The sequence below is a fragment of the Rhea pennata genome, chromosome 5 (assembly GCF_028389875.1).
Source record: "Rhea pennata isolate bPtePen1 chromosome 5, bPtePen1.pri, whole genome shotgun sequence".
NCBI classification, from domain to species: domain Eukaryota; kingdom Metazoa; phylum Chordata; class Aves; order Rheiformes; family Rheidae; genus Rhea; species Rhea pennata.
Window position 1 is genome coordinate 23,336,756 of NC_084667.1, and position 21,801 is coordinate 23,358,556.

At 40.9% G+C, this 21,801-nt stretch overlaps 1 protein-coding gene across 8 annotated transcripts in view; it reads right to left on the reverse strand.

Annotated features, from left to right (window-relative positions):
- Positions 1-19,963, reverse strand: part of LDLRAD3 (low density lipoprotein receptor class A domain containing 3) — a 119,152-nt gene extending 99,189 nt beyond the window's left edge. For all 8 annotated transcript variants that reach the window (XR_009958624.1, XR_009958623.1, XR_009958622.1 and 5 more), the window contains exon 1: positions 19,871-19,963. Coding sequence is in view for 4 of the 8 variants with exons in the window: in XM_062577720.1 (XP_062433704.1) it covers positions 19,871-19,904 (34 nt within the window). In the remaining 4 variants the exon portion in view is untranslated. The remainder of the gene's footprint in view (positions 1-19,870) is intronic.
- Positions 19,964-21,801: the final 1,838 nt, after the last annotated feature.

The following is a 21,801-nucleotide window of genomic DNA, read 5'->3' on the forward strand; positions in this document are numbered from 1 at the left end:
GATAGAAAGGGGAAAAAAAAAGCTACAATGACTGGATAATGACAAAGGCAACATAACTTGTCCATTGCTGAGTTTCAACAGTAATTTATTTTCGGTCAACGAGCAGGGAATTACCTGTGCTAGTGCCAACCAACTAGCAAGGACAGCCTAAACATATTTTCTCTAGCACTACCACGTCCAAATTTCTCTCATCCCCGCAAAGAATCAGTAACTAGCTAGCTCTAACTGTGGTTCTTTACTACTCCATAAATACACATTTGCACTTTTCCTCCTGTCCCTCACTCACACAACAGTATTCACTACAAGATATTTAGAAGACAATGAAAGCTGGATATAAAGGACACTACTAGGTAATATAAACACAGTGCTAGGCTGACAGTCAGTACCATTTACCAGACCATTAGTGTAACACACATGGGCATTACTGAAAGCTTCTTCTACCCCACTTCACACACTGGCAACAGCACCAACCAGGAAAAGCAGTCTCAAGCCATTGCATTTCTACAGGCCATTGCACTTGGGCATCTCTGCTATTAAGGAAACTCCAATTCTTTCAAGTAAGAATGACGTCTCAGCACACTTTTAGCTCATGTCAGCTGCTGTTCACATTTGACAAGTTTTTGATTTTCAAGGCAGAAAGTCTGGTAAAATGAGACATTTCATACTCAGATTTTATTTTTTCTAAATCTGCTACATTATGATTAGTGAAATAAGTCCCAATAGGATGAGAAGCTCTTTGAAGTAATAGACCTTACTGTAATTTTTGAAAACTAGTTAAACATTTTAGAAAGAGATTACATATTTAAGACCAGAAATAAGGCAAATAGAGAGGGAAATAAAGAGAGCAGAGACATAAGCATTGATGAGTCTCTTCCTACAAAAGTGGGAGGGGGCTTTCACTTTACACAATTATAAACGATCTTCTCTGAGTCTTCTTTTCAATTATTCTTCAAAACCTGCGTTACAGAAGTATATGGAGATCAGTGCTTTAGCACAGAAATCACTCTTACAAAGGCAGAAATAGATGGCTTACAAGAGGAATCCTGCACTTAGATGATGCAGTCTACGAATAAGGGATCTTTTTAACCTCCTTTTCGCACTTTCATGATGAGCAAAACATTGCACTGTCCTTCAACACGTTTCCAAAAAGGGATCCTTTCCTCTTCATAAACACTAATGCTTAGTCACGCTCTGTTGCAGCCATTTAACAGGATGGCTATACTAATTGTTACATAAAAAAAAAAATGCAGTACAGTCTAGGACACAAGATAAGCATTGTCAGGAGAGAGACAAGTGATCCTTGGGTAACCTGCAATCTTGTATTACATAGTATGTTAGACTTTTTTCAGAGGGACCTCCGCAAGTACATCCCACACTGATTAATTCCAGACAGGCCTTCATCTGCCAATACGGAAGACGATGCTTGTAATTTATTGATTCTCTTCTCCTAAGAGTGAGCATCTCATGTTCAAGAACTAGAAAAGCTGAGCTTTGCAAAAGAACACTGACAACTCAGCCACAATCTCCGCTTCAAGTCAGAAAGAAAGCCTGTCTGCATCACAGCGCTTTATGCAAAGTGACTCTTAACAACCCTGGCGACAAATGCACAGAGGAAAAAGGAGAGCCAATGGTCAAAAGCATCTTCTTTCAGCAACACTTCATTAATAATTTAGGTATAATGGCCACGTAACTGGAGTGTTTGTAGAAGAAATTAACTATATAGTTGTCCTTTATATTGAAGGCACTGTCTTTGCTTCCGTGTAAACAATAGGGCTTCTGTTTCACGGAAGGGTCAGTTCTTTTTAAAAAAGGAAAAAGACAAATGCATGAAGCTCAGTTAATAAATACAATTCATGTAACTTAAGTTTACAACACTCAAAAATGCACAATGTGATTATTACACATTTCTCCTGCCTTTCTACCCTTCTATGCAATTAATTTCTATATATACAAACACAATATAGTCTATAACACAAAGAGGAAAGATTTATACACTTTGCTGCAAATCATGTATAAGGCTACTTCTCATCAAAACTTACCACTTATAAATTTTTTACTTTTTAACATGTATATTGATTCATACATATACTGTGGACTAGCTGCAAGTGTAAAGCGCAAACTAAGATAACAGCGAATACAACAAAATGGATAAAATTTGCCCAACACAAGCACCCTAAATACAGCTTAGTTCTTGGGAAACAAATCATAGGCTACGAAAGCATCCTATACCACGCATGTTTATATATGAAGCAGATGATCCTTCTCAGCCAGTAGCATTTAAATATTTACCAGCTCTTTGTACTTCTCCAGCAGATTTCCAAAGTAATTAATCTAAAGGAAAAACTAAATGTTGACTGAATTACAGCCGATTACTGCATGCACAAACTTAACTAAGCCTAAGTGTTATGATCACCAAACAAGGCAAGTTAATTCCATACGTGAACCCAAAGAAGGAAGGACACCTGAACACATCTGTGAAATGACATTATCCCAAGCATAGCTGCCCTTAAACTGATGATAACAGTGATTGCTTCCTTTCCATTTGCAACATCACTAGGATTACTCGAATGATCAGCATCTTTTCTATAAAATCCAAAGCACTGACTCCAGAGAGGACAAGGAGCAAGATTTACCCCACCGTTTAGACTTTTTGTGGGGGAAGGAGGGAGGCAACACCTAAGAAACAAGCCACAGAGACAGAGCAAGTTTCCTCAGTCAGCTGGTGGCTGTAAAGAAGATACAAAGGGATACTTCTAACTCCAAGAAAGGAGTTGTCTGTGGAAAATTAGTTTCTTACTTCTTCAAAAAAATCTACAGCTAATGACACTGAGTATCCTTCAACAATTAAGTTTCACTCCAAAGGCAGGAAGACTATTCCTAGCAGGGCTGGCTACTTAACAAGGTAACCATAGCTTCATTTTTGTCATTATCGGAATATTCATTAAAAATCTCGGTGCATTTCAGACTACTCTGTAACCAATACACTTCAGAAAGGTCCAGAACACCCTACATAACAGGCTTGTGTACCTAGAACAATATTTCTCATCAGGGCCAGACACAGCAGATTGTCACGTCTTGATGACTGCCAGAGCCAGCCACAGACACCACAACTTTTCCTGTATCACAAGATACCTTTTGTGGTTTTTTTTTTAGACACATCTTGTCAGCAAGAAGCACATGCTAACAAAGATGTTTTGTGATCAAACACTTACTTAATGTTAACAATCTTACATGGCAAGATGAAAATCAAGGTAAAACTCTCTAAACATATAGACAGAATAGACTTCCTTCCCCTCACCCATCCCCAAATCAGAGCACAGAACAGTGTGCCAGAGAAAACAGAAATCCAGTTACTCCTGCACCATACCCCAGTCCAATTCTCAACTCCTCCTTCTGTTGAGCCAGTTTTACATTGGTGTTACTCATCTGAAGCTATTAGAATCACACTGGTGAAAGGGAGCACAGATGATGCATTTTGTTTATGAAAAATATTATACTCCAGCCTTAAAATTACTGTTTTTTTCTTCTCAATTCACTGCCTAGAAAAATACACAATAATTTTTTCTATGAATCTTAAGATACATATACACACACACACATATATGAACACAGCGCAGACACATTATTCCAAGATATCTCAGCCACAACAAATTCAAGTAAAAACTCCTAGTTTTAATGACAACTTAATGGAATTTCATTCAAAGTAAAAGCATCGTTTGTGTCTAATTATCTTCTTCCTTACTCTGAAGAGAGGTAAGAGCAATACTGTGTGAATACAACAAATGAGAGCTGACTAAAATTATTATTTTGTTCCAGATGTCATGAAATTTCTTTTATATATATATATATATATATATATATATATATATATATATATAAACATTTTTAATGGAAATTTTAATGGAAATTTGCTAACTAGAAATTAAAACAAGGAAAAAGTAACTTGAAGAAATGAAAAAAAAAAAAGAAGTAGCTTGAAGAAATGAAGTAGTCTTTAGGGAATCTTGCAAAGCTGCTCACTGAAACCAGCAGTCTCTTTTCCAGTCCCATCAGCAGCTGCTGGGGCTTTCAAGAGCTACGGCAGACCCTCTGTTCACAGAGCAGACCTTGCACAGACACAGACAGGAAGGATAAGCAGTGTATCCAGGGGTCTCCTCCATGGACATGCCACATTTGTCCATGTGCTAAAGCACAGCCTAGAAGCGCTGGGAACCTCAGTTCATTTTTTTTTTCCTGAATGCCTGTATTCACTGTAGAGGCAGAAGATGAGCTGCAAACAAGGAAATTTCTGAGCACTGTGGCAAATCCTAAAGGAACAGCCAAGGGTAGAACCGGTCGCATACCCCAGTCTTTGCAAAGTGAAAGCTGCTATAGATCCTCGACACCCATCAGAGGGCTTCCAAGTTCTGAGCTCAGGAACGCAGACTCCCAAGACTAACACGGCTTCCAGCAAGTAGAGCTCACCTTGAAGCAAGAGGTGACTGCAGGTCCTGGTACTTCTGGCTGTCCCAGAGCAGCACAACCTGGAAGCAACAGTCACACCGCGGGAAATTCTAAACATGCACTAAATCAAAGACACTGAGCAAAACATTTCAGATTCAAGGAGCAAGCATCTGAAATACAGATCAGACTAAAACAGCTGTCTACAAAAGACGGTGACAAATTCACAGGGACCAAATCTCTATTACGTCTCCCCTTCTTAGGGCATGAATTCCTCCTCATGTTTAAAAATTTGCTTCAAGTTCATATAAGAATAGAGAGGAAGAAACAGGTGGAGACAAGATCAGTGAAAGAACATCATGCTTACATTTACTTTTTGACTATCATGCTGCAAGACCATCTTTTTCCTAAATTTGGAATTTAGTTTCAAGTTTAACAAACTAAACACAAAAAGGCTTGAGAATCAGTTGTAAGTTCATTTTTGTATGCAGTTCAGTTTAAATAGGGAGTTCATCCACTGAAATAAAGCCATGTAAGTTCATTTAAAGAGAAAGAATCAGGGTAAACAGTCTCAAAAACATATAGAAGTAGTAACAATAACTCTTAATGTGTTTAAGAAAGATAAAAACTGAATCCATTTTGAAACTGTATCTGTTTGCAGGGAACAAAACCACTCTGCACTTACTTACATTTTGACTAGATGAGGCATTGGATAACACAATCTTTCAGTAGCCCTATGGGATAAACTATATAGATAAACCAATAGGTCTTTCCCAAGTCTTATTGCTACAAGACTGATATGCATATAAGATTGTTATGGTGCTGCTTCTTCAGTTTTATTTTATTTAGTATCCTACACAGAACAGAGACTACCCTGTGCTAATAAAAACTACCACCACATATTTTCCTAGACATCTATTTTAAGTTCCCCTCTCCAGTGTCTGAACTGCTGCCAGAAAAGAAACTTGCATTCTCCACTCTCAAAGATTGGAGGCATTTCCTCTTTTCCAATTGGGAAACACCGGAAGGAGAACTTACATAATTCCAAATTTCAGTATTTGATGGTATGATTTAAAGTATATTTCTCACATAAAGCAAAATATACTAAATATATCTGATATTCACTCTGAAATAATGCGTTCCCCCTATCAGGAAAAGCATCAAAAATAGCCCACAGGATTCAAAGTATAAAAGTGGCAACTTGGCCTTGTTAGTCAGGCCTATATATAATAGCATCAGTCAAAAGCCATAGATCTTTAACACTTTGAGCACCAGCAGGAAGAAAAGACAACAGTCCACTAGAAGCCTCTTTATCTGAGCAACTAAGAGAAACAGGAAAGTGGCACACAGCAAAGGTGTGTGTCACACGCACAAGTCCGAGCCCTTCAACTCCAGTGTTTCTGCAGTTCGGTCTTTCAGTAACAAGCTATTGCTGTAAAAAGTGTTCCACCACTCCATTTGATGCCATTTATCCTAATCTTTTTGCAAGATCCTCCTTTTTTTTTGTGGCCCTAGGGCAGAGCATCCACAGAAGAGCAAAAAGGCATCTGAACAACTCCCACATCTAAGCATTTGCCAAAGCAGCAAATTGAAACCGACAGGGGAAACATACAATTTGCTGGTGTCCTGCTTATCAAATCAATCATAAACTAGCTCCAGCAATTAAGTGATAATGAATTATTGATACCACTCACTATGGGGAGCTGAGCACTTACTAGCATTTATGAAGCTGATGAAACTGAAGTGGGCCAAGTGGTATCACCATTCTACATAAGGCACAAAGTGAGGCAGACAAAAAGCAATTTGCCTAATGTACTGCCAAGGATCACAGTTATTTCTAGGATGTTATCTTAGCTCTATTTGTATACGATCATACATTACCCTGATTTGTGTCCCAGTCTACCCATTTGTAAGATATCCTTACTTCAGAGGGGTACTGTGAGTGCTTCATATACCACACTGAACAGTTTCAGTAATCACTGCATCTCACTACCTTTTTAGCAAGTGTGCTAAAGACTGTGCTCAATGGAAAGAGCAGCAAAAAGAGGAAGCCAAGGGTGGCGTGGTAAAAAGGCTCAGAACGATCTCCTACATGCCAGTGGTGGCAGGATTTGTCCCAGAGAAATCAAAGATGATCTTCAAGTCCCACCATTTCAAGATGCATTAAGTCCTGCCTCCAACTTAGTCGACTGTTTTTTTTCTAATGCATTCAATTACAAACTCAACAAAAAGTCCAGGAATTCACTCATGGATTTAAAACATTCTTATAAGCCACTCAGGACCATCAGTAATTCATACCACACAGACATTTTCTATCACTAATATATAAAAGAAGTCTGGAAAAAAAAAGGAGAAACTTGGTCTTTCCTACCATCCCTCACACACAAACTTTCCACTCATGTAGTTATTTCTCTGCAGTATCAAAAACTAAACAGATACAGAAGGCCATGAACATTCACTTCACATTGGGAAGGGGTGGATTAGATAACACAATTCCTTATCAAGCTGACTGGATTGACAGTCTTACATACTGTCCACACGTACTTGCTTAAGTCTCTCACACTTCTGGAACTTTCACCCTCCCACACACTAAAGGCAATTTCAAGAGTTTAGGCAGACATGGATCCAGCATTTCAAACTGATGGCCATAACTCACCTGACCCAAGTTAAACAACGCAATGGTTTAATGCTTGTGTGCCAACTTCTAATCCACTCACCCCTGACAGGAATGCTAGCGATGTAAGCTGCAAAAGGAGGAAGATTAATGCTGGTACTTACAATATATCCTAACCTTGTGGATAGGATCCCTTTCAGGTAACGGCAGCTTTCTGGATGGAATTTAAGAGCACCAGAGGCAGCGTTCAGCCCTACCACGTCTTGCATGATCATATTGCTCTGCTTTCCTTGCCCTCGGTTTTCCTTATCTGTTAAGGATTACTAACACTCTCCTATTCCACAGGAATGCTACAAGCATACATAATTTATGTTTGCATGCTGCTCTGATGCTAAGGGGATGGGTACCTGAAGGTACAGTGGTCAGTAGTTTTCCAACAATAATATTTTTTTTAAAAAAAAGGAAGCACCATGGAAAAAACAAAGTGTCAGTATCAAAAGCCCACAGTTGCATCTGAATAGTCTCTTCCTCAGTAGTAAACAGGCAAAGTCACATCCAAACTCTTTGATCAGATATGTAGCTAACACCCAGTCCAGGGATTCTGATTAAATACAGGTGGGTCCACCCTGTAATGGAAGACCTTGGCCTTGAATGTTCCTCAGTCTACTTAACTATCACATAGACCCAGTTCACACAATAACTCTACAGGGACAAGTGGTCCACTGAATCTAATAAATCCAAGTCATTTTAGAGAGGAAAATTAATAATCCTATTTTAAAGGCCTTTATTTACACGAACTGGAGCTTGATAAGAACCCCTGGGACAGTGTCATCTTGTTTTTGTCTTGCAAAAGCACACAAATGCATTTATTTGTTCTGTTAATGAAAAAGGATGGAGTTCTTTGGGAGGACTTAGGAAACTTGCTTAAAAACAAATTACAAACTTTACATTTGAATTTCTCCAAAATGATTTTGTTCTGGAAACATACAATGACTAGCTCTTGATGTACCTACTTACACCCAGAGTTTCATTTTGATGACTGAGCAATCTCTCAAAGTGTTCTCTAAAACATTTACTACAAAATGTGTATTTTCCGAAACAGAAGGGCAACACACTCCTTCAAAAAACAGAAGGAAATTACACTAGAGTATTTACTAAGTCTATGTCGAGTTAGTTTTATTACCGGCACATCAAACTTTTTTTAAGTAGTTTGGAAGGCTCAAATTTTCAAATGCACAACTCTCCTTAGAGGGCAAGGTCTGCAAGGTCTGCAAAGATGGAAGGTATCCTACTTCCTAAAGGTAATTTACCTTAGAGGCATTTCATATTAGACATGTTTCCCTCCTAAGACAGAGGCAATCACCAAATATTTTAAACTTTTATGACTTAAACTTCTAACATCATAGACCATATGGCACTGATGGATATGGGCTTAACAAGCAAAAACAGCAAGACAAGCTGGAGTGGATAGCTATCTGCAAGTTTTGCCATCCCTCTTGAAAGCTAACTGACATACAGCCGGGAGAAGCAGCAAAGGCTATTTACCCAAAGCTACTCAGCACACTGGCAAGAGAGCCAACTCAAAAAGTTATTTACCAATTCAAAGCTCAGATTTGACTTCCCTTTAGACTTCCTTATCTTTAAAATCAGCAAATAAAAGCTTCAGGAATCTAGAAGTTGAAGATTAATCACGAAAACCTTTATTTCAAGATCTAATCTGAAGGATAAAAAGTGACTGTAAACCATGTAGCTCACTCCATTTACGTTTTCTCTTCTTATGCTTCAGCAAATTCCAATGAACTCAGCCCATATTCAATGATGTCATATACAGGCCCAAAGGAAGTCACATTAAATGCTTCCAACATGGAAAAGTCTTTTGACAGAGGCAGGCTGCCTAACATTGTGAATGTTGATGAACTAAAGAATGAAGTACCAACACTGCAAGAAAGAATTAGCTAAATCACACTTACAGGCCGACATGCAAACATCTCCAGATATGACCTCACTTAGGACCAGAATATCCTTCAGTGATCAGAAATGCTTTTTATATCTTCAGATTTCATTTGACTCAGCTAATTGGATATTAAGCTCCTATAAGGTGGACACTTATCTACAGATAACACAAGGAAATTGGAAAGTAAGCAGCCTGAGGCTATCCTGAAGGTTTAACCAAATAGCAAGCCACAGCTCCATTAAAACAATTCATCAGAAAACCTCTGTAGTGCCTTGGCAGAATTTCAAAGATCCCATTAGAAATTTTCAGGATACTCAATCTGATTAGATACTAAAGTCTAGCTCATGTAGAAGTCATTAATAAGTAGAGCTCTCTCAATTTGAAAGCTTGAAAGTTATCAAGGCTGTTTCAAGAAGAGACAGCAGGCATTTCCACTATAATTAATGTGCATAGTTTTGCATGAAAATAGTAAAAGCTTTCTATTTTACATAAAAATAGTGAGACTGATGATAAGCTACAGGTATGCAAATCATTGTCATCAACTACATACTAATTATGGGTGGTCTCTACTGAGGTAACTGAGAGGAATTGTTTATATGTTACCTCAAAACAGCACACATCCAGGAACTCCAAATCAAGAGGTCTCCTTGAAATATTTACCAACATCTCATCTATCCAAACAAAAAGATCATTTAAACCTACAGTGCATCAGAGAAGAAATTATGCTATAAAATACTTCATCATTATATTTTATTGAAATCGAAAGGAAGAGGAGAAATGACTATCGTGCGCCAATCCTTAATGAACATGTAATTCAAGTATTAAAAGACTACTGTAACAATCTTGGACTAATTTTGGAAGAGAAAAGTTGCAATGAAGAAATATTTTTAAAAAGCTAAAGAGTGATGCTGTCAGCAGCCTTTATAGGGAAGAAAGAGCTGGTATCATTCTACTTCAAACTTGCAATTTAGGAAACAACATCCCTCATGGAATACTTTTAATGTATAGTTAGCACTGCCAACTTTTATTGTCTACTAACTATATGAGGAACCCTACTAGCAATGTCCTATCTATCTTCTAAGGACTCTTTCAACGCTCTGATTGAATCATCTTGACCTTTGGTCAAAAGCACAATCCTGATCTGTTAAATACACTTGGTTATTCCCTTTTCAGAGAAAGAAAGTCATTGATTCCTGAAACTCATATACTGTTTGCAGATTTGGAGCAAAGCCTTTGATAAACTAACTGTAGAAGGAAAATTATTTTACTTTGTTTTAGAGCTCATAGGCAGAAACATCATTTAATTTTTCAAACTTAAATTCATGCTTTCTGATATCTAAAGCCAGTACATCCCCAAGATTGAAAATGGCTAACCTAAGTGGACGTAGAACTCACCTTTTAAGAAATGACCAGCAAGCAAAAATTTCTTCGAGAATGTAAACTGGAATTCTAACAGGACTTGAGTTAATGAAGGGCAAGTTTATCATGCAAAACCTCATGATAGCATGACTGATCTATTTCATTTAAAGGTTTGTACTTTTTCTTAATCTATCCTTTATTCTACACAAGCTACATTTCACTCACAATCATGCATTTGAAATTCATTCAGCACTTCATTCAGTGATGTGATTAACATCAGTCTCATCAAATTTTTTTCCTCTCTCCACTTTCTACCTTTCACAAGCTTGTCTTAAAAGAAATAAAAAGTCTGTTTTGAGTTTGAAGAGACAATCAACATAAACACCCTCTGTTGCTTTTGTTAGCCGATTTTGAACTATATCGGATTAGCTGAATGATTTTGTCTCTCAAAAATGATTAAGCAGCATGTAGAGTTCTTCCAGACTCCAAGATTCCCCAACTGCAGTTTGCATTCTGTCACTCTGAGTGGGTCTTGATTTCAGCACCTCTAGTGAGTCCTGTAACATGAACAAGTTAAGTTATAATCTCTATTTAATATGATGTCAATCAGCTCCCTGATAAGGCATGTTTTCTATCATTGTTCAGGCCACTGCAGGTTTTTAATTCCTCTTCAGCCCCATGATGGGCATTCTGATAAATTACGAACAGTCCCAAATTCTGCAGGTAGATGGCCATTCTCCTCCAAACAAAATGCATGCATTTCAGGTTCCAGTTAGACCATATATCAGTTTTAGAGGCGTGCAGTTCCACCCAGTTTCCAAAACTGCATTGCTTTGGCCCCAGCCACAAGAGCTACTTATGTCATTGACAGAAGACCTGTTAGCAAGTGAAAGGAGTATTTTGCCTTTAAAGTTCATTGTCATTGCTGTAATGTGTTTCCACTGGAGGTTATAAGTGCTGAGGCTATTAATATATCTGTTCATGAAGAACTGATGTGCTTTGTCATGCCTAGCAAAGGAGAGCTATTCTGCATATTTAGCATCAGGAACTGTTCTAGCACATTTCATATCAGTATCTCTAATACAGTGCCTACATTCACAAAATATTTAGCCATTTATACTTGTATGCTTTGCACCGTGTGGAATGAAATATTAACTATATTTAATGAGTGATGATTGAGAAATTGAGTAATTTGCTCAAGATGCACAATTCACTTGTGCAAAAACCTTGGGAGACCAACTCCCCTGCACTCTGCTCTAACCAAACATCATCTTTCAATCTCTATTAGAACAGAAGATCCATATAGCCCAAATCTTGAGTTCAACACTTCACATCTAAGCTATAGGTAAGGGGAAAGACAGGCAAAGAGGAGTAAGTTCAGCAGCATAAGATCACCTTGTGCGTCAGTCTCCTACGCCAGTGATCTCGTATTCCATTGGGTATGCAATGCAAGATTCAAATCAAAAGAGAGATGAAGTGGGCCACAAAACACAGGGGAAGCAGTCTCATTACAGAACAGAGGTACAAACTGGGACACTGGACTGCAGCTGCAGAAGAAAGGAGGCAGACTGGTACAGAGCATTGGCAACAGAGGCAAGAGAAAGTTTCATAGCTTCAAGTTTGGCCTACAGAAACATATAACCCTCACACATATAATCTCAGCATATATAATGATATGCACACATCAGCTTATTTCTTTTTAAAGCAGAGTGTAAGCATGAGGAGCAAATCAATGCAAAAAGCTATGTAATTGTGCAATTTCAGGTGAGGTCTTGAGGCACAAAGAAAAAGAGGAAGGGGTACTGAGGTACAAGAAGTAGGGAGATGAGACAAATTAGATAAGGAGAGAAGCAACTGAAGAATAAGTCATTAGTGTGCAGCTTCAGAACAAGAGAGTAGAGATACAGGCAGAGAAAGAGAAGAAAAGAAGAAAAAATTGACAAGAAAGGGACTCAGTCTTAAAAAGAATGGCTATTTTAGCTGCAGAATTTTAACTAATCAAATAGAAAGACTAGCAGAAATATTTAATCGCTCTTGACATAACTCATTCTTGAGTCAGGAGAAGACCAGCAGAATACAGCCTCACAACCACAAACCCTGAACACAAACTTCTGCCAACTGAGATAACAGGATAATTGCCGGGGCTGTTGGCTGGCAATGCCCACGTTCTCTGTGGAGTGGCCGGTAGCCTAGCAAGTTCAACACGCTACTGCACAACAGATTACCCACAAACACCAAGCCCTCTGGACAAATAACAGTAGCACAGATTGCCAACTCCTGCCATGCCTTACTGGGGGGAGGGAGGGAGAAAATTTGTAAAATCTATAGATTTTTATCATTATGTCATTTTGTGGATCCATATCATCCATTTCACACCTTTCTAAGTCTGAAAATCCTGTTTGAAAAAGTCTTAATGACTTTACTGTAACAGCAACAAAAATAAATAAATAAAAGTAGAAGAGAAAGGTAAAATAGGAAGGCTTGAGAAAAAAATATAGTATCAAGAAAAATATTTACCTACCTTGCACCTAAATTCTACCAGAGAAAGGGAATATTTCCACAGGGAGAAGAGTTATTTTGAACATTAGAAATATATATGTATGTAGCTATTTGTAGCATAAAGCTCCTGACTAAAATTAGGATTCCATAGTGCTAAATGCATAAAAGAAACAGTGGAAGACTGGCCACTGTTGTCCAAAAAACCTAATTCAGTTGGTAAGAAGGAAGTCAATCTGGTGACGAAAGAAAGAGAACTTGCCTGAAGTCACACTGCTGATCAGTTACACAACCAGCAGTACAACTCAGACCACCAAGACCCAAAACAACTCCTTGCCCAGCAGAGCATGAGTCTTCCACTGACATGGATTGGCTGGCAACTGAACTTTGCCTAAAGCTATAAATGTCACCTTAATTGCTGATAATTGAGGTAACTTCCTGCGAAATATATCAAGTATGAAAGAAGACTCCAAGGAAAGGAGGAACTGGAACAGACAGGAGAAAATGATACTTAGCAGCCGGAATTCACATCTTGATATTTAATGGGACACAACCTACTTGCTGCAGTAACCTGTTTCTTTCTTGTTGTTTTGTTTTTAAATCAAAACCAGAGGCAAATGCACTCAAGAAAACATTAATTAATTCAACAATAACTAATATGGAACTTTCCATCCAACAAACGTAACTGTTTCAAAATACACCAGTGGCCACCTCATTTGACTTACCTCAGCTGATTTAATTGGTTTCTATCCAAAATCTTCAATAAACGGAACTCCCAAAACAATTGAATGCCAAAACAGGAGTCTCTTCCCCCTCTCTCCTCCCACAAGCAGTTATCTGGAATGATGGAATGAGAATCCGTCTACTAAGCAGACAGAAGGTAACATCACAGTACCAGAGGCTAGGTGTTGGAGGTGTGGGACTATGAGATTTTCTTTAAAGAAAACTAACCAGGATCCTCAACGGAGGAAAAAAAAACAGTGGCCAAAAATAACAACAAAAAAAATTGTCTAAAATGCAAAAATTATGGTTTTGCCTCTACTGAAAGAAATACTATTTTATAATACGACAGCACATTTCAACCTAAGCACTTCACAAACTTCAATAAATTAAGCCTCACAGGGTGCCCAAGAGGTACAATATCCATTCTAAAACTGGAACCTACTGGTTAAAACTACACAGACCTCTCTAGATTTACCACAAGTTCATTAATCCCTAGTACTAAACGACCCTACAAAAGCAGATTAAAGGCTTATTCCCACAGCATAGGCAGCATTTTAGGACAGTTTAATGGCAACAGCATCTTCCATTCATTACCTCAGCTTCCAGTTCACAACAACATACTCCACATTACAATTTATGCAACTGTTTACTCTTACACAAAAAGCACTTTTACTTGGTGTTTTAACTGTGCTCAAGTTCGTAACTGTTCAGGCCACTGCAGGAAGAAGGCTTAAAAAACAGAAGAGAATGGTGTCACTGACTGCTCTTTTGCAAATTGTTTCCATTTTGAGTGCATTTATTTGAGTGCATTTGATCATCTACCCACATTACTCCCTAGTCCTTAAACACATTTCTAACAAGTATTTCCTACTCCTCTCAAAGTTTCAAAGATGCTCCTTACAAAAGCACGTCAGCTAAATTAAATATCCCTACAAGCTTTGCAATCAAGATATGAGTATCAGTATAAGCAGCTAGAGAGAAGAACAAAGAGATCAGTAGCTCACTTTAGGAATCTCCTCACTACCTCAAGTTTCAAGCACAAACTAAAACACTCACAAGCACACATCAAAATCAATTAACATTAAACCACCTTCCTGCTGGAAAGGACTTTCCTAATGCAAGGTGGGCTTAAGCTGCCTTTTAACCTGACACACCTTTACCAGCGCAAGAGACTGCATGAGAAAGACGCAAAAACATGATCAAGTTACTACAGTCTAACAAGTTTCTACATGTCAAATAAGCAAGTATCTGGATACACACTCTTAGTCCATAAGAAATCCCATGTAAAACACAGCTCAAACTTCCCACTGATCACATACATATACACATACAAGCTAGAAGTTCCATTATAAGAGATACCCATCTGGTTAAGTATTTTCTACCCAGGTTTTTTCCAACTACATTTGAATTCTCACCTTATTATTATTTTTTTTTTTAAACATACATAATTTACCCCTCAAATTCTTCAGTTAGTCAGTAAATCTATGATAATAAACTGTTTTTACTAATGACAGAGTATAAAATTCCCTTCAGCTATGGTCTATTTCTATTTGAGGTAAAGGGCAGTATATCATCCAATGTTATGTATTTTAAGATCTCTCTGAAGTATCTCATCATTAAAATTGGTTTCACTTGAAACTCTTCATTCTGCATCTTGGCATATCCTGTTATGAAATCTTGCCAGACCAGTGAAGTTTTGCTTTAATACTCAAAAATATTAAAACAAAAAACCAAACAAAACAAGAACTGCTGAAGCAGGTGGTCTTTCTCTCTCTTCACCTTCAAAACTCACCTGTTGACATAGGAATTGTTTTCAAGTTCAACCTCAGAATAAGCCAGTTTAAGTACTAGTCACACAGTACCTGTAGTGAAGGTAGGACATCATCTGCTTCAAGCTGCAGCAGGTAAGACAATGACAGCATATAAGGTGGTCTACCAATTTGTAAAAATCATCATTACCTCCCATAACAGAGAAGATGCTGAATTTTAGAGCTCTGCGATCATCACCACAGGTCTCACTCCAACATGCCTACTACATTACTGCATTTCTGCATAAGCAGACAGACACAGCAACTATAGGATCAGATGAATCACGAAAGCTACTCTAGTAAAACTTATTGGTTTAAAAAGAGAAATCTGTTCAGAGGTGATAAGTTAATTTTGTATCAGGTCTTCACAGACAATTGCCCTTAAACAGAGAGATGCTTGAATCTCAACTTGCTCCATCGTTATCACCTAAAAGAACATCATCTGTCTTTTATACAGCCTACCAGATTAATAGCAAAGGGAGCCACTTTATTCCTCACCTGATCAATAATCAACATACAAACAGAAGTAGGATGCAAGGTAACTTTTCTCACAGTAAACTCAGGTACATGTTATAGTATCACCATGAAGTTCTCCGAAGCACTGAGCTTGCTAGTCTCCCAATGCATCAAACCCTAAACCTGACTAACCTTAAAGTATTTTCACTCACATTTGTACCAAAGGTGCATTTTCACCACCTATTTTATAGTCAACAACAACCTCTACTTCTTATTGTAACAGATGGCTAAAACATTGCAGTCACATTTTCAGCATTACTGTGAAGTTGTAACAAGCAGGAGGGCTGGAAGTTCCCAAACTTGGCAATTCCCCATATCTGAGGAGCAACAGGAACAGGCATAGCCCTAGCCAAGATCTGCTCTTTTCCATGCCACTGCTAAAACTCCCTAAAATTTACATGAAATCTGCAACATAATCACCAGCTTCTTTCAGTCGCTGCCTCAACCTGTAATCCCAGGAGTAGAGTCTGGCAACCTAACTGTTCATATTCCCAAAGCTCAGAAAACAGAGACAGCTACACACTGCTTGATAGCATGTATAATTCGTTTGATGGTAACAGAAATAGTAGGATAGCAATTATCTATAAAGGAAGACTTTGGCAAACAAGCTCAAACATTAAATGCCTAATAGCCAGAAACTGATCTGAGAGTACCTGTCTGTGGGCCCTGGATCCTGGTAGAAATTCCAAGTACTTTCTGCACAATCCACATGGAGCTTTTCACTAAGGTTAATACCGCCCAACTGTTCTCACCATCATTGCCGGCAGATTTACTTCTTCAGCACGTATCCAGCACCTGTGGTGTATCACTTATTTTTCCTATTAGTTTGCTGTGTTGGAAGATTCTTGAATAGCCAGAGCTATTCTAAGAGTCCTCATTCATCTCTAACACACAAATATGCTACAAAAAACCCCAGCTGGCTGATGTAACAAAGCAGAAAAACATCGGTTATGAAGAAATAGATCCTACAGATTAGACTAAATAGAACTCTATCAGGAATAACAAAAAAATGTACTGTATACAGAGGACAGACATGAGTCTCCCAGTAAACAGTGGTTTTCTTGCCTTCTTCGTGTATACAGCAGTAGAGCAGAACGGTATTCAACAGTTCTCTTCCCATACAGTACACACAGTTTTTCAGAGACTAGTATTAGAAGCAATATCTCTGAGTGTCAGTTCAAGTGAAGATCAACACAAGGAAACGTTAAATGTTTCCCTATTGCATATAAAAGTTTTTCACTAACGGACATTAGGCAACACAAGCCAACGTAGTAATGAGAGTCTTCATGCAACTCCTATCCCTGCGGGGTTTGGGAGATGCTTTGTTTTTTTCCAAGCTTTTGAAATGTACTAGCAAATCATGAAGGCACATGCTGCAGCCCTGTGGGCTTGTGTGGGGCCACATGGGGCCAGGTCCTGATTCCAATAGCATTAATTTAGAAGAATGGTGGGACAAGACAAAAACAACCCCCCCAGCGCCGAACAAACTAAGTATATTTTCTAAGAGGTATAATACCTGTATCATACATTTGGCTTATTCATCAGAAAGGTCTTTACATTAGACTGCAACATCTCAGAGATCATACGTAGGAATTTCAGCTATGCCTTGCATTCTGACTCTCCAGCCATTTGAAGATGGACATTTTTAAGACTTATGTGACAACTGTAACAGGAATAAGGTTTGTTGTTGTTAGAAAATTTGATCTTCCTTTTCAGTTCATATATATCTTTTTAAAGCAGCTCATTTAGTTAAACAGTGGTGACTCTTGATACCACTTCTCTCCATAGCCGAAGATATACGGGTTAAAGGGAAAAAAAAAAAAAAAGAAGCTATTTTCAAAACCTATCTGGTAGTCTGACAGGGTCAGAGCACAACACATGCAGAGCAGTAGGACAGGACAGGGCCTGAGTACAAGCTGGTTACACTGGCAAGAGCAAGGCAGGGATGAGGGTGGCCAGGTGCACATGTACACACACAAGAGCTCGATGAGACCTGAAGAGAGGTGGGGAAAGGTAAGCAAATCAGGGAGTTCCTGTACTGGGAGAAGAGAGACTATCAAGCTGAAGCTCTAACCTTTCTGTTCAATTATCAGTTGCAATTTCAAGATGAAATTAAACCAGCCTTGTTGTAAGTTCACACTATCGCTTGTTAGCGTGAACTTGTATCACTCAACAGGACAAAATCCTGCCCAGGCAAATAAGGTCTTTCATGACCAAAAGCAGCATTTGATCTAACTATACTATTAAAAATAATTATCCAAATGAAAGATCAAACTTTGCCTTGCAAATCTTCACTGACGCTATTCAAGACAACACTTACTCCTGCACACTAACGGGAACAGCTGTTTGCATAGAAAGTTGATAAAGTGTTTGTGTTCTGTTAACTGAAACTGCTCCCCAGGGTTTCAAGGTTTCCTATCTGTACCCAACAAATGACTCAACAGGCAAGAAATATTTTCAGGAGTTATCAGAACAAAAATTCAGAACAGAGTGAAAGCAAGGCAGAGGCAAACTAATTCTCCCTGTGGGAAGGTTGCAGGGGTGCCAAAATAGACAGAGGAAGAAATGTTTACAAAAAATTCCCTAAAGATCCACTATTTTACTCTTCAAAAGAAAAGCTCAACACATTTAAAGAAAAATTTTCAGGAAGCTCTTTGAGTCTGCCCAAAGTAAGCCAGGGGTTCCGGTCAAATAACCGTAGGGTAACTGTTGTGCAAGAATGGCAGGCAGACTTCTCAGTTTGCAGACTGAAAGCTAAAGCACTAACTTCCATAAGAGAAACGGATCTTATTTGTCACTGCCCACCGGCGAAGGTGGAGTAAGGATACGGGTGGGGGTGGCTGGGAAATCTTACTATACTGAGTATCTCATTGCATGGATACCTCATTGCTCCTCCACGTTAATATAGTGGTAGTATTAGAGGCAAATATATTCAAACACATGCAAACATATACCCAGCTAAGAATAATGAGGTGCAATTTTGGCAACACTACTGTATTATAATGAAACTTAATAAGGAGTAATGGAACACAAGCTAGATAAACAAACCTGAGCTTTGCCTGAAGGTTTCCAAATCAGGAACTGCTGAAAGAATTGCAAAAAAAAAAAAAAAAAAAAAAAAAAAGAAAAGAAAAGAAACCCAAACTTATATAAGAACTTCGCAAGCATTACAAAACTCATCTGAAGTTTGAAATTAGGTAATTTCCACACAGTGCAAGTTTCATTAGGCTTCCAGTCCTTCCTGCCCATCTAGATCCAACTTAAACCAAAGTTTTACCACAGAAGCTTTGAAACTTAGGAGACCCTCATGACAACAAATGCTTTTTTTAAAAAAAAAAAAAGGGGGGGGGGAAGAAAAAATTCAGTTCCATCATCTGAGTTTTGCCCAGCGTGTGTCATCACTCCATTGCCAAGGAGCAGTTCACAAACAGGCGCAGCAGCACGAAGCCAGGCTACTTACACTTCCTGGAAAAGCGCCCACTCAGATCAGGTTGCAGAAACAATTCACACCTGCAGCCGGGCTGCATAAAGCATAATCAACTCGCTGACTTCGACAGACAGTGTAAAACCAAAACATTTCTGCACGCACGAATTAAAAAAGCGGAGAAGTCACCTCTATCGCCCCCAACCAGCCGGCGCACACGCTACCGCGCGTCCAGCCCTCGGCGCTCCCCGGGCCCCGCTACCTGCGGCCGGGGCGAGGCGGCGCCGCGGCGGCCGCCAACGGCCCGACCCCAACGGCCGGCGCGAGGCGGGGGGAGGGGAGCGCACACGCGCCCGCCCAGCCGCGCGCCGCCGCCGCCGCGGGGGAGGGGAGGGGAGGCCGGAGACCCCCGGCCCGGCCCGGCCCGGCCCGGCCCGGCCGCCGAGGCGGGCAGGGAGGCCCGGCGCTGGCGGCGGCGGCGGCGCCCTCGCCCTCGCCCGCCCGCCCGCCGCGCCCCGGCAGCGCCCCGCACTCACCGGCCGAGCCCAGCAGCAGCCACAGCAGCCACATGGCCCCGCGCCGCCGCCGACTCGGGGCCGCTCGGCAGCCCGGCCCCGGCGGAGCCTGCGGCCGGCGGGGCGGCGGCGCGCCGAGGGCCGGGGGCGGTGCCCGCCGCGCTCCGCTCCGCTCCGCTCCGCTCCGCCCCGCCCCGCTCCGCCGCGGCGCCCCGCGGCCTCGCCCCGCCCCGCCCCGCCTGCCCGGCGCCCCCGGCCCCCGCCCGGCCGCGGGCCCGCAGCGCGCCGCTGCCGCCCGCAGAGCCCGGGCCCGCGCTCCCTGCGGGACCTCGCCGGCCGCCGGCGGAAACCGCGGCAGTGCAGCCCGGCCCTGGCTGCCGCTCCGCGGCCCGCGGGGCTCGGCGCGGTTACAGAAGCCCTCGCGCTGCTGGGGCCGTTTCGGTTCCTCTCGCGGTTCCCTGCAGCCCGGCTCGCGGCGCGGCAGCGGGTTCCGCGGCCGTCCCGGGGCTGCTCGCTGCGGGCCGCCGCCGGCGCTCCCAGCCCCCTGCCCGAGAGGCACCCGCGGCGGCTTCGGAGGGAGCCGGGGGCAGGACCTACGGCGTAGGACCCAGGGAGGTCCTGTGGGCGCTGAGGCGTGGCGGCTGTGGCGCCTCGTGCAGCAAATCCTCCATTTTCCACGTACGGGGAGAGGGACCCGTCTGCTGCAGCCCGGACTAGCGGGCCAGGGAGGGCCAGGGCCGGAGTGGTGCGGACAGGGCGTCCGTGCAACTAACTTCCCGTGGGACAGAAACACCGGCGCTCCCGTGGTAGGGACGGGGAGGTGTTACTCCCCAAACAGCCCTCTTTCCATTTTCTGGCATGTACTCCTTGCATCTTCTTGGCATAACTGGAAAACAGCAGACAGTTGCGTTATAGCCAGTCAATCACACGCGAGCTTGTGCAATTTAATACCCTTGTAAAAGTATGAAAGCCCGCCTTTAGGAAGCTTACACTGTGTTTTCAGTTTACGGGCCCAATCCTGATGCCACTCGGCTTCAATGGGAGGAGAAGCAGCCCTCAGTTTAGGAACATTAACTTTCAGCATATAATGACCAAAAGCAACGAAATCTACATTAGCTTGCAAGCTATTCTGCTTTTATGGGAAAATCACTGTCTGTTCATTAAGTGGTACCTTTGGTTGTAAGATATTCCCCAGTTCATGGCAAGAACATAAGTAGATCTGCATGTGTGCAGAACAAAGTTTAACTCTCTAAAAAGCTCACAGCATACATTTAATAGTTGAAGAGAAATGCTTAGAGCATGAGTTCTTTCAGCTAACAATTAAAGCCGGTTTATAACAGCCAAAAGCTGCCAAATGGCTTCTAAAATTGTGTTCTACTAATCTGCACAAAAATACTGTCACGTACAAGCAGAATTCTTGTAATTCATGTTTAATATAGTCAGAGGAGCTTGTGAAGTAGAGATTTATTGATGAGAATTTCACATCACGTGGAAGGATGAGTGTAATTTTTTTACTAGAGTTTTATTTGAATGACTAGAATTAGCTTTTGTTACTTCTTTAGTGGAATTTTAATCCTAATAGTTAATTCCCAAGTGGAAGTCAGCTTGAGAACTGGTTTCCAGAACTGAAGCCTGGGTTTGGGAAAGAGGAGCTGTTTCTGACCCCTGAGGATGTGGCTGTGGGAAGCAAAAATTTCCTCCATCTGCCAGAGCACAGATCCCCACCGGGGTTCCCAGCACAACTATCCTGCACAACCCATCTCTCCGCTCACTCTGCTCCAGCCAACTCTCCCCAGACAAAAAGCAAGATCTTCCAGTTCATTAACTGATCAAGGGGGATGCTCTGGGGCTGTAAATGTATTTTATTCTCCTCGGCTTCTCAGGAAGCACAGTACAAAAGTACCCAGTCGTACTCCTATTACCTTGGGGGTGTTAGGTGATGTGATTAAAGG